At 38.0% G+C, this 18494-nt stretch overlaps 1 protein-coding gene across 2 annotated transcripts in view; it reads left to right on the forward strand.

The window, feature by feature from the left end:
- Nucleotides 1–18494, forward strand: part of AKAP10 (A-kinase anchoring protein 10) — a 196493-nt gene that overhangs the window by 125371 nt on the left and 52628 nt on the right. For both annotated transcript variants that reach the window (XM_049874621.1, XM_049874620.1), the window contains one exon: nucleotides 15776–15885. In XM_049874621.1, the coding sequence (XP_049730578.1) occupies nucleotides 15776–15885 (110 nt within the window). The remainder of the gene's footprint in view (nucleotides 1–15775; nucleotides 15886–18494) is intronic.

Here is an 18494-nt window from a genome sequence, read left to right on the forward strand (position 1 = left end):
CAGTTCTTCATCGTATTCCGTTATGATCCTCTTTATCTCAGTGTGTTCGGTCATAATGTCTCCAATTTCATTTTTTATTTTGGGTTATTTGCATCTTTTCGTTTTTTTCATTTGTCATTTTGACCAGTAGTTTGTCTCTTTTATTGATTCTTTCAAAGAACCAGCTTCTAATCTTGTTGACTCTTTCTATTTCGTTTATTTCTACTCTGATCTTTATTATTTCCTATCTTGTGGTAGCTTTTTGGTCTTCTTTTGCTCTTCCTTTTCTGTTTGTTCAAGTTGCCAGTTTAAGTTCCTGATTTTGGACCTTCTTTGTTAATGTATGCATTCGTTGCTATAAATTTCCCTTTGAGCATTGCTTTTGTTGTGTCCCAAAGGTTTTGTGTTTTATATATTCATCATATTTAATTCTAAGTATGTTTTTTATTTCTTCTGTGATTTGATAGTTTTTTTAGTAATGTGTTATTTAGCTTCCATGTATTTGATTTATTTTCCTTGTTCTTTCTGTTACTGATTTCTCCTTCATACCATTGTGGTCATACCATTATGCTTTTCATAATTTCAATCATTGTAAATTTATTGATGCTGCTTTGTGTCCTATTCTAGAGAATGTGTCATGTGCACTGGAGAAGAACATGTATTGTTCTGCTGTTGGGTGGCATGTTCTACATATATCTGTGAGGTCTAGTTGTTTGATAGTGTTGTTACATCTGTATGTTTGTTAGTTTTCCTTCTAGTTCTGTCCATCATCGAAAACAGTGAGTTGAAATCTCCTACTATCATTGTAGATACGTTTATTTTTCTCTTAAATTCTGCTAGGATTTGTTTTATAAATTTTAGCAATCTGGCATTGGGTGCATAAATATTTACAATTGTTATATCTTCTTGGTGAATTGACCTTTTAATTATTGCATAAAGTCCTTCTTTGTCTCTTATAATGGATTTTGACTTCAGGTCTATTTTATCAGATGTTAATATTGCCACTCCTACTCCGTTTTGATTACTGTTTATTTGGTATGTTTTTCTTCCATCCTTTGATTTTTAACCTGTTTATATCTTTGTGTCTAAGTTGTGTCTCATATAGACAATGTATTGATGGGTCTTTTTTTTGTTGTTGTTAATCCATCCTCCACTCTGTTTCTTGACTGGTACGTTTAATATATTTACATTCAGTGTGATCATTCATAGGTGTGGATTTACTGCTTACATTTGGTTACACTTTTTTATGGTGTTAACAGTTTGTTCTTTACTTTCCGTAATGAGTTCTTTTCGTTTATAGATTTTCTTTTCCTTTCATTTGTTATTGTTGTTTTTGTGTTTACTCAGTCTTTTTTATTTTGGTGAATGGATTTATTAGTTTTCTTTGTGGCTACCCTGATGTTTACATCGTAAACTTAAAACAGTATGTTATATCTTGAGATTGCCTTGACTTCCTCTCCACATTGAAGTTTCTGTAACTATACCATTCATTCCCCCTTTTGCTTTGAAGTTGTCATCGTTTACATCTTTATATGTCTGGTTCCCTTTAATTAATTTTATACCTTATTTTCCTTTTTTAAATCTTTATTCCTCTTGGTATCTGAGTGATGCTGTCATGTGTCTTTATTCCAGATTGTTGTGTGATGTTTTTGGTTTTCTGTTCGAAGGACTCCCTTTAATATTTCTTGTAGGGCTGGCCTGGTGCTTACAAATACCCTTAATTTCTGTTTATCTGGGAATATCCCAATTTGGCTGCCCTAAATGGCCAAGCTGGTTAATGCCATCCCAAAACTGAGTATGATGTGCCGTGCCAGCAGGCAGGGTGCAGTTGATTATGAATGTCTGTTTTCCCACTGGCCTTATTCTGTCTCTCCTTCCAGTCGGTGTTCATTGTGTTCCTTCAACTCTGCATTTGATGTTTCGTGATCCAATGTCATTATTTGTGTCTGTTTTGCTTAGTTTCTCAAGTCTTTGTTGTTGGGGGTTGTGATGGTATATCTAAGATGCCATCTTAAGTGAAACTGTCCTAGAATTGTTTTATTTGTTTCATTTTATATTCATTGATAGTATGTAGAAATACAAGTGACTTTCACATGCTAATCTTATATCTTGCAACTTTTATAAATTTGTTAATTAGAGCTCTTTTTTTTTTTTTTTTGTAGTTTCTTTAGGATTTTCTGCATATAAGATCCTGCCATCTGTGAATAGAGATAGTTTTATTTCTTCCTGACTGGGTTTTATTTCTTTTTCTTGCTTAGTGCTGTGGTTAGAGTTTCTAGTACTATGTTGAATAGTAGAGAAAGTGGACATTTTTTACTTGTTCCTGATCTCAGAAGGAAAGCTTTGCCTTTCACCAGTGAGTATGATGTTACCTGTGGGTTTTTCATAAATGTCCTTTATCGTGTTGAGGAAATCCCCTGCTAACCCTAATTTTTTAACATTTTTATCATGAAAAGGTGCTGGTTTGTTAAATGCTCTTTCTGCCTCTATTGAGATGATAATGTGGATTTTTAGTTTTTATTCTGTTGATATGGTATATTGTGTTAATTGATATGTGGTTGTTAAACCAACTTTGCATTCCTGTAATCCCACTTGGTCATAGTGTATAAACCTTTTTAAATGCTGCTGAATTCACTTTACTAGTGTTTTTTAAGAGGATTTTTGCATCATAATTACGAGATATCCTGGTACATAGTTTTCTTGTGATGTCTGTCTTGTTTTGGATACTTGCCTTATAGAATGGGTTGTGAAGTGTTCGCTCTTCTGTTTTTTCAGTGAGTTGGTGAAGGATTAGCATTAGTTATTCTTTAAATGGAGCCCTGCTGGTGCAGTGGTTAAGAGCTTGACTGCTAACCAAAAGGTCTGTGGTTTGAATCTACCAGCTGCTCCTTGGAAACCCTATGAGGCAGTTCTGCTGTGTCCTCTAGGGTCACTATGAGCGAAAATCAACTCAGTGGCAATGGGTTTGGTTTTATTCTTTAAATGTTTAGTAGAATTCACCAGTGAAGCCATCTGGTCCTGTGCTTTTTTTTTTTTTTAATTAATTTTTATTAAGCTTCAAGTGAACATTTACCGTTCCAATCAGTCTGTCACATGTAGGTTTACATACATCTTACACCCTTCTCCCACTTGCTCTCCCCCTATTGAGTCAGCCCTTTCATTCTCTCGTTTCATGCCAATTTTGCCATCTTCCCTCTCTCTCTATCTTCCCATCCCCCCTCCAGTCAAGAGTTGCCAACACACTCTCTAGTGTCCACCTGATTTAATTAGCTCACTCTTCATCAGCATCTCTCTCCCCCCCCCCCACTGACCAGTCCTTTTCATGTCTGATGATTTGTCTTCGGGGATGGTTCCTGTCCTGTAGCATCAGAAGTTCTGGGGAGCATTGTCTCTGGGATTCCTCTAGTCGCAGTCATAGCATTAGGTATGGTCTTTTCATGAGAATTTGGGGTCTGTATCCCATTGGTCTCCTGCTCCCTCAGGAGTTGTCTGTTGTGCTCCCTGACAGGGCAGACATGGATTGTGGCCGGGCACCAACTAGTTCTTCTGGTCTCAGGATAATGTAGGTCTCTAGTTCATGTGGCCCTTTCTGTCTCTTGGGTTCTTAGTTGTCGTGTGACCTTGGTGTTCTTCCTTTGCCTTTCCTCCAGGTGGGTTGAGACCAATTGATGTATCTTAGATGGCCACTTGTTGGCATTTAGGACCCCAGGCACCACAATTCAAAGTGGGATGCAGAATCTTTTCATAATAGAATTATTTTGCCCATTGACTTAGAAGTCCCCTCAAACCACGTTCCCCAGACCCCAGCCCCTGCTCCGCTGACCTTTGAAGCTTTCATTTTATCCCGGAAACCTCTTTGCTTTTAGTCCAGTCCAATTAGGCTGACATTCCTTGTATTGAGTGTTGTCTTTCCCTTTACCCAAAGCAGTTCTTATCTACAGATTGATAAATAAAAAGCCCTCTCCCTCCCTCCCTCCCTCCCCCCTTTTTAATCACAAAAGTATGTGTTCTTCTCCGTTTTTTCTATTTCTCAAGATCTTATAATAGTGGTCTTATACAATATTTGTCCTTTTGCAATTGACTCATTTCGTTCAGCATAATGCCTTCCAGATTCCTCCAAGTTATGAAATGTTTCAGACATTCATCACTGTTCTTTATCGATGCGTCGTATTCCATCGGGTGAAGATACCACAATTTATTTACCCATTCATCCGTTGACGGACATCTTGGTTGCTTCCAGCTTTTTGCTATTGTAAACAGAGCTGCAGTAAACATGGGTGTGCATATGTCTGTTTGTGTGAAGGCTCTTGTATCTCTAGGGTATATTCCGAGGAGTGGGATTTCAGGGTTGTGTGATAGTTCTATTTCTAACTGTTTAAGATAACGCCAGATGGATTTCCAAAGTGGTTGTACCATTTTACAATCCCACCAGCAGTGTATGAGAGTTCCAATCTCTCCGCAGCCTCTCCAACATTTATTATTTTGTGTTTTTTGGATTAATGCCAGTCTAGTTGGTGTGAGATGGAATCTCATCGTAGTTTTAATTTGCATTTCTCTAATGGCTAATGATCGGGAGCATTTTCTCATGTATCTGTTGGCTGCCTGAATATCTTCTTTAGTGAAATGTGTGTTCATATCCTTTGCCCACTTCTTGATTGGGTTGTTTGTCTTTTTGTGGTTGAGTTTTGACAGAATCATGTAGATTTTAGAGATCAGGCGCTAGTCTGAGATGTCATAGCTGAATATTCTTTCCCACTCTGTAGGTGGTCTTTTTACTCTTTTGGTGAAGTCTTTAGATGAGCATAGGTGTTTGATTTTTAGGAGCTCCCAGTTATCTGGTTTCTCTTCATCATTTTTGGTAATGTTTTGTATTCTGTTTATGCCCTGTATTAGGGCTCCTAGGGTTGATCCTATTTTTTCTTCCATGATCTTTATCGTTTTAGTCTTTATGTTTAGGTCTTTGATCCACTTGGAGTTACTTTTTGTGCATGGTGTGAGATATGGGTCTTGTTTCATTCTTTTGCAAATGGATATCCAGTTATGCCAGCACCATTTGTTAAAAAGACTATCATTTCCCCAATTAACTGACACTGGTCCTTTGTCAAATATCAGCTGCTCATACGTGGATGGATTTATATCTGAGTTCTCAATTCTGTTCCATTGGTCTATGTGCCTGTTGTTGTACCAGTACCAGGCTGTTTTGACTACTGTAGCTGTATAATAGGTTCTGAAATCAGGTAGAGTGAGGCCTCCCACTTTCTTCTTCTTTTTCAGTAATGCTTTGCTTATCAGGGGGTTCTTTCCCTTCCATATGAAATTAGTTATTTGTTTCTGTATCCCCTTAAAATATGACATTGGTATTTGGATCGGAAGTGCGTTTTATGTATAGATGGCTTTTGGTAGAATAGACATTTTTACTATGTTAAGTCTTCTATCCATGAGCAAGGTATGTTTTTCCACTTAAGTATGTCCTTTTGAATTTCTTGTAGTAGAGCTTTGTAGTTTTCTTTGTATAGGTCTTTTACATCCTTGGTAAGATTTATTCGTAAGTATCTTATCTTCTTGGGGGCTACTGTGAATGGTATTGATTTGGTTATTTCCTCTTCGATGTTCTTTTTGTTGATGTAGAGGAATCCAAGTGATTTTTGTATGTTTATTTTATAACCTGAGACTCTTCCAAACTCTTCTATTAGTTTCAGTAGTTTTCTGGAGGATTCCTTAGGGTTTTCCATGTATACGATCATGTCATCTGCAAATAGTGATAGCTTTACTTCATCCTTGCCAATCTGGATACCCTTTATTTCTTTGTCTAGCCTAATTGCCCTGGCTAGGACTTCCAGTATGATGTTGAATAAGAGCAGTGATAAAGGGCATCCTTGTCTGGTTCCCGTTCTCAAGGGAAATGCTTTCAGGTTCTCTCCATTTAGAGTGATATTGGCTGTTGGCTTTGCATAGATGCCCTTTATTATGTTGAGGAATTTTCCTTCAATTCCTATTTTGGTAAGAGTTTTTATCATAAATGGGTGTTGAACTTTGTCAAATGCCTTTTCTGCATCTATTGATAAGATCATGTGGTTTTTGTCTTTTGTTTTATTTATGTGATGGATTACATTAATGGTTTTTCTCATATTAAACCAGCCTTGCATACCTGGTATAAATCCCACTTGATCAGGGTGAATTATTTTTTTGATGTGTTGTTGGATTCTATTGGCTAGAATTCTGTTGAGGATTTTTGCATCTATGTTCATGAGGGATATAGGTCTAAAATTTTCTTTTTTTGTAATGTCTTTACCTGGTTTTGGTATCAGGGAGATGGTAGCTTCATAGAATGAGTTGGGTAGTATTCCGTCTTTTTCTATGCTTTGAAATACCTTCAGTAGTAATGGTATTAAGTCTTCTCTGAAGGTTTGGTAGAACTCTGCAGTGAAGCCGTCTGGGCCAGGACTTTTTTTTGTTGGAAGTTTTTTGATTACCGTTTCAATCTCTTTTTTTGTTATGGGTCTATTTAGTTGTTCTACTTCTGAATGTGTTAGTTTAGGTAGGTAGTATTGTTCCAAGAATTTATCCATTTCTTCTAGGTTTTCAAATTTGTTAGAGTACAATTTTACATAATAATCTGAAATGATTCTTTTAATTTCATTTGGTTCTGTTGTGATGTGGTCCTTCTCATTTCTTATTCAGGTTATTTGTTTCCTTTCCTGTTTTTCTTTAGTCAGTCTAGCCAATGGTTTATCAATTTTGTTAATTTTTTCAAAGAAGCAGCTTTTGGCTTTGTTAATTCTTTCAATTGTTTTTCTGTTCTAAAAAAAAAAAAAAATTTTTTTTTTTAACTCATTTAGTTCAGCTCTAATTTTTATTATTTGTTTTCTTCTGGTGCCTAATGGGTTCTTTTGTTGCTCACTTTCTATTTGTTCAAGTTGTCGGGACAGTTCTCTGCTTTTGGCTCTTTCTTCTTTTTGTATGTGTGCATTTATCGATATAAATTGGCCTCTGAGCACTGCTTTTGCTGTGTCCCAGAGGTTTTGATAGGAAGTATTTTCATTCTCGTTGCATTCTATGAATTTCCTTATTCCCTCCTTGATGTCTTCTATAACCCAGTCTTTTTTCAGGAGGGTATTGTTCAGTTTCCAAGTATTTGATTTCTTTTCCCTAGTTTTTCTGTTATTGATTTCTAGCTTCATTGCCTTGTGGTGTGAGAAGATGCTTTGTAATATTTCAATGTTTTGGATTCTGCAAAGATTTGTTTTATGACCTAATATGTGGTCTATTCTAGAGAATGTTCCATGTGCACTAGAAAAAAAAGTATATTTTACAGCAGTTGGGTGGAGAGTTCTGTATAAGTCAATGAGGTCAAGTTGGTTGATTGTTGTAAGTAGGTCTTCCGTGTCTCTATTGAGCTTCTTACTGGATGTCCTGTCCTTCTCCGAAAGTGGTGTGTTGAAGTCTCCTACTATAAATGTGGAGGTGTCTATCTCACTTTTCAATTCTGTTAAAATTTGATTTATGTATCTTGCAGCCCTGTGATTAGGTGCGTAAATATTTAATATGGTTATGTCTTCCTGATCAATTGTCCCTTTTATCATTATGTGGCGTCCTTCTTTATCCTTTGTGGCAGATTTAAGTCTAAAGTCTATTTTGTCAGAAATTAATATTGCTACTCCTCTTCTTTTTTGCTTATTGTTTGCTTGATATATTTTTTCCATCCTTTGAGTTTTAGTTTGTTTCTGTCTCTAAGTCTAAGGTGTGTCTCTTGTAGGCAGCATATAGATGGATCGTGTTTCTTTATCCAGTCCATGACTCTCTGTCTCTTTATTGGTGCATTTAGTCCATTTACATTCAGCGTAATTATAGATAAATAAGTTTTTAGTGCTCTCATTTTGATGCCTTTTCATGTGTGTTGTTGGCCATTTCGTTTTTCCACATACTTTTTTGTGCTGAGATGTTTTTCTTAGTAAATTGTGAGATCCTCATTTTCATAATGTTTAACTTTGTGTTTGTTGAGTCGTTACGTTTTTCTTGGCTTTTTTCTTGAGTTATGGAATTGATATTCCTTTTTGTGGTTACCTTTTTATTTACCCCTATTTTTCTAAGTAAAAACCTAACTTGTATCCTTCTATATCGCCTTGTATCAGTCTCCATCTGGCAGTTCAATGCCTCCTATATTTAGTCCCTCTTTTTGATTATTGTGATCGTTTATCTAGTGATTTCCATGATTTCCTGTTATGTGTATTATTTTGTTTATTTATTTATTTTTTAGAAGTAATCTTAATTTGTTTGTTTTTGTGCTTTCCCTATTTTAGTTGGTATCAGGACGTTCTGTTTTATGACCTTGTATTGTGCTGGTACCTGATATTATTGGTCATCAGGCCAAACAATCTCCTTTAGCATTTCTTGCAGTCTTGGTTTAGTTTTTGCAAATTCTCTAAACTTGTGTTTATCTGTAAATATCTTAATTTCTCCTTCATATTTCAGAGAGAGTTTTGCTGGATATATGATCCTTGGTTGGCAGTTTTTCTCCTTCAGTGCTCTGTATACGTCGTCCCATTCCCTTCTTGCCTGCATGGTTTCTGCTGAGTAGTCTGAACTTATTCTTATTGATTCTCCCTTGAAGGAAACCTTTCTTTTCTCCCTGGCTGCTTTTAAAATTTTCTGTTTATCTTTGGTTTTGGCAAGTTTGATGATAATATGTCTTGGTGTTTTTCTTTTTGGATCAATCTTAAATGGGGTTCGATGAGCATCTTGGATAGATATCCTCTTGTCTTTCATGATGTCAGGGATGTTTTGCGTCAGGAGTTCTTCAACTATTTTCTCTTTGTTTTCTGTCCCCCCTCCCTGTTCTGGGACTCCAATCACTCGCAAGTTATCCTTCTTGATAGAGTCCCACATGATTCTTAGGGTTTCTTCATTTTTTTAAATTCTTTTATCTGATTTTTTTTCAGCAATGTTGGTGTTGATTCCCTGGTCCTCCAGAAGTCCCAGTCTACATTCTAATTGCTCGAGTCTGCTCCTCTGATTTTCTATTGCGTTGTCAAATTCTGTAATTTTATTGTTAATCTTTTGGATTTCTACATGCTGTCTGTCTATGGATTCTTGCAACTTGTTAATTTTTCCACTATGTTCTTGAATAATCTTTTTGAGTTCTTCAACAGTTTTATCAGTGTGTTCCTTGGCTTTTTCTGCATTTATCCTAATTTCATTTGTGATATCTTTAAGCATTCTGTAAATTAGTTTTTTATATTCTGTATCTGATAAATCCAGGATTGTATCTTCATTTGGGAAAGATTTTGATTCTTTTGTTTGGGGGGTTATAGAAGCTGTCATGGTCTGCTTCTTTATGTGGTTTGATATGGACTGCTGTCTCCGAGCCATCACTGGGAAACTAGATTTTCCAGGTAATCAGCTAAAAAAAATGCAGTCAGATCCCTATCTGAATTCTCCCTCTGGCTCCGGGTATTCGGATGTGAATGGAGCCGCCTGGGGAGGGTGGGGGAGGGATCAGAGAGCTAGGAGTATAGCACCACAGAGTATAGAGCTGATCACCGCGTTCACGCTCCGCCCCCGTCCACCAAAATCCGGGCGGGATGGCTCCCCAGTTGGGACGCTACTCTCCCCGCTCCAAGACCAGTCACTTCTTCCCAGGGACTTCTCCCTCCGGTGCGCGCCACGGCTCACGCGAACTGGGTGGGCGTCTCCCGCACAAACGGGTGGGCCCACCCCCAGGGTCTATTCAGGAGAATATAATTGGTCCCCGCGCTCACGCCCTGCCCGCGTTCGCCAAAATCCCAGCGGGATGGCTCCCCGGCTGGGACACTGCTTTCCCCGCTCCGAGACCTGTCACTTCCTCCCGGGAACTTCTCCCTCCGGTGCGCCGCACCGCTCTCGTGAACTGGTTGGGCATCACCCGCACTACCAGGTGGGCCTGCCCCCTGGGTCAATTCTGGGGAATGTAATTGTACCCCACGCTCACACCCCGCCCGCTTTCGCCAAAATCCGAGCGGGACGGCTCCCCGGCTAGGACGCTGCTCTCCCAGCTCCAAGACCTGTCACTTCCTCCCGGGGACTTCTCCCTCCGGTGCGCCACGCCACACGTGCGAAATGGGTGGGCGTCCCCCTGCACGAATGTGTGGGCCCCGCCCCGGGGTCGCTTTAGGGAAATATCGCTGACCTCCCCCCGCTCGCGCTCCGCCCGCTTCCCGCCAAACTCCCGGCGGGACGGCTCCCCGGCTGGGACGCTGCTCTCCCTGCTCCAAGATCAGTCACTGCCTCCCAGGTGCTTCTCCCTCCGGCTGCGCCGCTACGTCGCCCGCGCCAACCCGCTAGACTCTCTCCTGGGATGGGTTCGGTGGGGGGTTAGGGCTGGGCCCGTTGTCTGTGCCGTCTGCCCCCCTGGGCTCTGCCCCAGATCGGGCTCCGAAGGTCACCTGCCTGGTACGCTGGCTCCTAGTTCTGGAAACGGTCGCTGTCTGCCTGTATTTGTTCGTTTTCCGTCTCTAAGTCTGTGCTTGTTGTTCAGAGTTTGTAGATTGTTATGTATGTGATCGATTCACTTGTTTTTCTGAGTCTTTGTTGCAAGAGGGATCCGTGGTAGCGTCCACCTAGTCCGCCATCTTGGCCCCGCCTCGGTCCTGTGCTTTTTTGAGTGAGTAGTTTTTTGTTTACTAATTCAGTCTCTTGTTAATCTATTCCATTTTTTATTTCTTCTCGATTCAGTTTCAGTATTGTCTTTCTAGAAATATTTCCATTTCATCTGTTATCTAATTGATTGGCATTATTCATAGTATTTCTTTATGATTTTTTTATTTCTGTAAGAACAGCAGTAATGTTTCCTTTTTCATTTCTGATTTTAGTGATTTAAGTTTTCTCTTTTTTCTTGGTCAATCCAGGTAAAGGTTTGCCAATTTCATTGATCTTTTCAAAGTACCAACTTTTGGTTTTGATGATTTTTCTCTGTTTTCCTATTTTTAGTTAATTTTCCTGTGTGTCATTAATTTTCATTCTAATATTATTTTCTTCCTTTTGTTAGCTTTTATATGTACTCTTTAGTGTCTAGTTATTTTATCAGTTATATTTGTAAGATTTGTCCATATCGTTACATGTATGTGTAGATCATTCATCTTCAAAGCTCTTTTTTTTTTTTTTTCTATTTTTCTTTGGGTTTACTATGTTATCCTTTATACACTTTTTCTTGATTTATACCCTTAACTCATTTAATTTTATGTATTTCTTAATATGCATAGAAGGCTAGTAATTTATCTATGAACACTGTTTTAGTGACATTTCCGAAGTTTCGATATGCAGCATTTTCATTGTCATTTACTTTTAAATATTTTGTATAGTCATAAGTGTTTTCTAATGATTTTTTTCCTTTGGCTCATGAGTTGCTTAGATATGTCCTTCTTGGTTTCCCTATGTGTAGCAGGAATTACTATATATTTGTTGGAATTTACTTCTTTCTTTTCAATCTGGATACATTCTATTTATTTTTCTTGCCTAATCGCAAAAAAAAAAAAAAAATTTTTTTTTTTTTTAATCGCAATGGCTGGAATTTCCAGTATAATGTTAAAATAGAAGTGGTGAGAGTGGGCATCCTTTATTTGTTCTTGATCTTAGGGGGAAAGCTTTCAGTCTCTTAGTATTGGGTATGATGTTAGCTGCCTGATCATCTTGAGTTATATCTTGAAGAAGGTCATCAGCTTAACACACTCTACACTGATACAGCTTCATTAACATGATAAAGAAACTCCTATTTCCAAATGGGATTATATCCACGTGTATAGGGGTGAGGAATTACAACACTTATTTTGGGGGACACAGTTCGATCTGTAACAGTCACGATTTAGTGTTTTATATGTTGCTGGACTTAGTTCGTTAGTATTTTTGGATCTATAGTCATGAGTGCTGTATTCATTAGTCCGTAGTTTTCTTGTCTTGTGATGTCTTTGTCTAGTTTTGGTATCTGGGTAATAATGGCCTCATAGAATAAATTATTCCCTCAGTTACCTGGTACTTCTATTGTTTATTTAACTTGGAGATTATTCTTTCTCAATTTTAATGAGAGCCCTCTTGTTTTTTTCCAGGTACAGAGTGTTCTATATATGATTGTTTAGTAATTTACTTATTTAACCTATCTGTTAGTCGTGGACATTAAGTGTGTTCCTGTCTTTTGATATTAAAACAATGCTGCAGTGAATAATCTTGTATATAAATCATCTTGCTTAAGTGTGAGTCTGTCTGTAATTGAAATTTTTAACAGAATTTCTGGATCTTTATTTTACAAAAATGCTAATTATGACCTTTTTTATGTGGGGCGGGGAGTAGTATGTTGGGGGGAACTTACTATAATAATGTAGCTGGTCTTTTTGGAAAGGTTTCTTGAGCTTGAAAAGCTTCCTTTGGCATCACTGAGAAGCAAAAACGTTCACATTCATTCTGTAAATGTTAGGTTTTACCTTTATTAGCCAAGAAACGTAACCTGGGATGGGAGGGATTTTTCCATACCTAGTGTAAAAAAATATGGCCTTGGTGATAGAAACAATGCTGGAGATCGGCTAATTGAATTTTGCAAGACCAACGATTTCTTCATTGCAAATACCTTTTGTCACAAACATAAATGGTGATAATACACCTGGACCTCTCCAGATGGAATACACGGGAATCAAATTGACTATACCTGTGCAAAAGACAATGGAAAAGCTCAATATCATCAGTCAGAACAAGCCCGGGGCCAACTGTGGATCAGACCATCAGTTACTCATGTACAAGTTCAAGTTGAAACTGAAGAAAACTAGAACAGGTCCACAAGAGCCAAAGCACGACCTTGAGTATGTGCCACCTGAATTTAGAGGCAATCTCAAGAACAGATTTGACGTGTTGAACACTAATGACTGAAGACCAGACAGGTTGTGCAAGGATATCATACATGAAGAAAGCAAGAGATCATTTAAAAGACAGAAGAGAGAGAAAAGACCTAAATGGATGTCAGAAGAGACTCTGAAACTTGCTCTTGAACGTCAAGTAGCTAAAACAAAAGGGAGAAATGATGAAGCAAAAGAACTGAACAGAAGATTTCAAAGGGTGGCTCGAGAAGACAAAGTATTATGATGACGTGTACAAAGACCTGGAGATAGAAAACCAAAAGGGTGGAATGTGCTAGGCATTTCTCAAGCTGAAAGAACTGAAGAAAACATTGAAGCCTCGAGTTGCGATACTGAAGGATTCTACAGGGAAAATATTAAATGACACAAGAAGCATCAAAAGAAGATGGAAGGAATACACGGAGTCACTATCCCAAAAAGAATTGATCGATGTTCAGCCATTTCAGGAGGTATGGTATGATCAGGAACCAATGCTATTGAAGGAAGAATTCTAAGCTGTACTGAAGGCACTGACAAAAAACAAGGCTCTGGGAATTGAAGGAATAACCAATTGAGATGTTTCAGCAAATGGATGCAGCACTGGAAGTGCTCACTTATCTATGCCAAGAAATTTGGAAGACAGATACCTGGCCAACCAACTGAAAGAGATCCATATTTATCCCTATTCCAAAGAAAGGTGATCCAACCAAATGTGGAAATTATCAAACAATATCACTAATATCACATGAAAGCAGAATTTTGCTGAAGATCATTTAAAAGTGGCTGCAGCAGTATATCGACAGGGAACTGCTAGAAATTAAAGCTGGATTTAGAAGAGGACATGGAACCAGGGATATCATTGCTGATGTCAGATGGATCCTGGCTGAAAGCAGAGAATATCAGAAAGATGTTTACCTGTATTTTATTGACTATTCTAAAAAGCCATTCGTTTATGTGGAAATCAATTATGTGGATCATAACAAATTATGGATAACATTGTGGTGAATGGGAATTCCGGAACACTTAATTGTGCTCATGGGGAGTCTATACATGAATCAAGAGGCAGTCGTTTGAACAGAACAAGGGGATACTGCATGGTTTAAAGTTAGGAAAGGTGTGTGTCAGGGCTGTATCCTTTCATCATACCTGTTCAGCCTGTATGCTGAGCAAATAATCTGAGAAGCTGGACTACACGAAGGAGAACATGGCATCAGGATTGGAGGAAGACTCATTAACAGCCTGCATTATGCAGATGGCACAGCCTTGCTTACTGAAAGTGTAGAAGACTTGAAGCACTTACTGATGAAGCTCAAAGACCACAGCTTTCAATACAGATTACACCTCAACATAAAGAAAACAAAAATGCTCACAACTGGACCAATAAGAACATCATAGTAAATGGAGAAAAGATTGAGGTTGTCAAGGATTTCATCTTTCTTGGCTCCACAATCGACACCCATGGAAGCTACAGTCCAGAAATCAAAAAATGCGTTGCATTGGGCAAATTGGCTGCAAAGGACCTCTTTAAAGTGTTGAAAAGCAAAGATGTCACCTTGAAGACTAAGGTGTGTCTGACCCAATCCATGGTGTCTTCAGTCACCTGATATGCATGCGAAAGCTGGACAATGAATAAGGAAGACCGAACAAGAATTGATGCCTTTGAGTTGTGGTGTTGGCAAAGAATATTGAATATACCATGGACTGCCAAAGGAACAAACAAATCTATTTTGGAAGAAGTACAACCAGAATGCTCCTTAGAAGCAAGAATGGCAAGACTGTGTGTTACGTACTTGGGACATGTTATCAGGAGGGATCAATCCCTCGAGAAGGACATCATGCTTGGTAAAGTAGAGGGTCAGCGAAAAAGAGGAAGACTCTCAACAAGATGGATTGGCACAGTGGCTGCAACAATGGGCTCAAGCATATCAACAGTTGTGATGATGGTGCAGGATTGGGCAGTGCTTCATTCTGTTGTGCATAGGTTCACTATGAGTCGAAACCAACTCAATAGCACCCAACAACAACAGTGTAAAAACTATGTAGGGGCAGTGTCTGACCTCCTCTAACTCCACAAGAGGGACTGGGAATCACAACGCGGAGGTCAGACATGCCTTCTGTCTCCACCATTTTTACCAACTCTGACATCAACCGTCCCTCCCACAGCACTCTGCTGGGTTCGATAATTCACTCAATGGCCACACAGAACTCACAGTCCATTCTCAGGATTATGGGGCTTATTACTAAGGAAGTTAATAGTTACAATTCAGGCTCAGGAACACTCAGGATACAGTTCTTCCATCAGGACAGCCTCTTCCGTACTGTGCTTGGAGGCATGCCTCTCCCTGGCCCTAAGCCTCTTCCCAAAGGAACTGAGCTTTCTCTCTTTGTGAGTCAGGAAGCCCACTACACCATCTTTTGCTGCTGTGTATCTCCTGGGTCCGGGAGCTCCTCAGTGCAGCGATCCCAGGTCTAAAGGACATGCTGGCTCCTCCTGCTCTCAAATGGGCTCTCTTTTAAGGCAAAACTGAACAATCCCCTCGGTGAGCTACAATTACCCTATCACTCAGTCCCACCCAATCACTTGGGTGGGAGTTTTAAGACCGTGGCTAAAAAGACCACACACAAAAGTAATTAATCACAGCACATCTAGGAACATAATGTTTGTAGATACAGCACATTTTTTTGGAACTTAGATAATTAGGAACACAAACAGATAATGACATACAAATATATATGTTACACATTTTAATGTTGTACTTTCCTCCTATAGTTATATTTAGAGGCCACATTTCAGAATCATTGATATTAAACATCTCATTAGTGCTGGGGTTGAGTGAAAATTACATATTTCTGAACACTGAAAAAAATTTTATACAGATGTATCGTATTCTAAACCCAGTTGCCAAATAGCACACTGCTGATATTTACAATTTCTCTTGTAGTCCAGTGTGAAAAAAACCAGTGTTAAAATTCTGAAAAATTTTGATGAAGCGATAATTGTGGATGCTGCAAGCCTGGATCCAGAGTCTTTATATCAACGAACATATGCAGGGTAAGATCGGCTCATGTCAATTTTTACGAGTGTAAGAGAATTTTGCATCATTTTAAAATGTGGCTCAGTAATTTATTAATATATGCTTGGCAGTTTTACATGTAGTGTGTAGTATTAGGATGAGGTCTATGGAGTGATTTCCTGGGTTTTATTTTGGCTCTGCCACTTATTGGCAAGCTACTTAACCTCTTTCTGTCTCAGTTTTTGTATCTATAAAATGAAAATGATAGCTACCTTGTTGAGTTGGTAGGGGGATTAAATGAGGTAATACATGAAAAGCATTTAAAACATTGCCAGACGTCTTGTACCAATTGTCACTGAGTTGATTCTGATTCCTGGCAACCCCATGTGTGTCAGAGTAGATTTGTGCTCTATAGAGTTATTAGTGGCTGATATTTTCTAAAATAGATCACCAGGCTTTTCTTTCAAGGTGCTTCTGGGTGGACTCGAGCCTCCAACCTTTCAGTTAGCAGTTGAGGACATTAATTTTTTGCACCACCCAGGGACTCCAACATCTAGTGAGCACTCCATAAGTGTTAGTTACCATCATTATTCCACCACCATCTATGAGATTGATGAGTGTCTTGTCTATATAGTATGTTTTTTGGCTATCTCTTTTACATTTCATTTAATTCATATGTTAGCTCGGTCTGTCTTAAAAATAAAAAACACCAACATAATTTATTAATACAGTCATGCACCACATAATATTTATTTGGCCAACGTCCGATCGCAGATACGTCTGTGGTCCCATAAGGTTATAGCAGAGTTCAGAAATCTTGATCGGAGAGCAGAGCATTGCAGACATAACTGGGTGTAGCAGACACCACAGCCTCCTGCACACAGCATGTATTTAATGCCTCTTGTATACAAAACAATTGCACTGCCAGGGATGTAATGGTAAGGTACATATATAATACATATGTCATGATAATGACTGTGTTACTGCCTTATGTATGTACTTACTGTACTTTCTTTCATCCCTGGGTTACGAATGTTCAACTTACGTACAACCTGTAGTTATGAACCAACCCCTGTAAAGCCTGTTATATTAAAAATTCCAGGTAATAACAAACAGGTGCTACTTTGCAATGCACATCAAGGCATTATTATTATTATTCCTATATTATTATGTTAAAAATGTTTTAGTGTATCTGGAAGTTTTTCTTTAATATTTCTTTATAAATAGAAAGGTACACTAAATACTACATACTAAGACAAATATTTGACAAACTGGCGCTAGATAGGAACTGTACCTAACTGTTCCAACTTACATACAAATTCTACTGAAAGACGGGCTTAGGAGCAGAACTTGTTTGTAATCCAGGGACTATGCATATGTAATAGTGTTTGCGCAACGTCCAAATCACCTAACGTCCTATTTCACAGAATATATTGTGGACATTATGCAATACTTAGAAAGTGGAATAAAATTATCCCTTTGTATTTAAAAACTAAATTGATTGTTCATTCTAACATGTAGCAAAAAGACAGTAGTACATAGGATATGCCACTTAATTGCAATTTATCACAGACTGCCATTTTCTCCATCCTAAAGGGATAACATACCCCATTCTCACTGCTTTGAGACACTGCCTTTATCTCCAAATACGGCTGTGTTAAGGCTTGGTGTCCCATTTGATGACACCTCAATTCTGGTCTCCACTTTCACTCAGGGTACTTAATTGTTACAAAGTTCATTTTTGTTTGTTTACTTTTATTTAATTAATACTATACATGTTTTGTGTGCTTTCATTCACGGTGAGTTTTGAAAATTTTTCTTCATTAGTCTGTACAGATTTATCTCATTTTATCTATGCTGTAGTACTCATATGTCATGTTAATTATAGCTCATAACTGTGGCAATGTATTCCATACGTGTTATTCCGCTATATGGCCATTTTGTTATTGATGAGTATTTAAGTTGTTTGCAATTTTTCACTATTATCCAAAATTGTTCAGAGGACCTCCTTTTATCTGCTTTCTTGTACCAAGAAGCATATTTTTAGTTTTAATAGTTTTAATAATTTACCTTCAGAAAGCAGCTGTATAATTTTACATTCTCAGCAACAATTAGTAAGCATTCTTGTTTTCCCCACATTCTTGTCAATACTGAATAATATCAAACCTTAATTTTTTTCCAATATTGGATGATTGCTGATAAGTTTGAGCTTCTTTTGGTATGTTTGTTGGTTCAGGTTTTTTCTTGTATGAATTGACTATTCACACCCTTTTTACATTTTTTTTGTTGGGTGATTTCTGAACGACTTGCTGAATATCTGTATGTTTCTGGATATTAATCATTGGTTTGTAATATCTACTAAAAATAAGACCTCTGTGTCCTTTGCATTTTAACTTTGTTTATATGTCTTATCAGAGAATTTAAAGTTTTTATCATTGCTTGTTTGTCTTTGTTTTTTACAATTTGTAACTTTCTTAAGAGGGACTTCCCTTCCCCCCATCCTAAACATATTCTCCTGTATTTTCTTCTAATGTTTTATAGCATTGTTTTTTCCATTTAGGACTGATATGAGGTAGAGAATTAACTTAATTTTCACAGTGGTTATCCAGCCATCCATTTATTGAGTAGTGCACCCTTTCTCATTATT

Source organism: Elephas maximus, chromosome 2 (assembly GCF_024166365.1).
Source record: "Elephas maximus indicus isolate mEleMax1 chromosome 2, mEleMax1 primary haplotype, whole genome shotgun sequence".
Lineage (NCBI taxonomy): Eukaryota > Metazoa > Chordata > Mammalia > Proboscidea > Elephantidae > Elephas > Elephas maximus.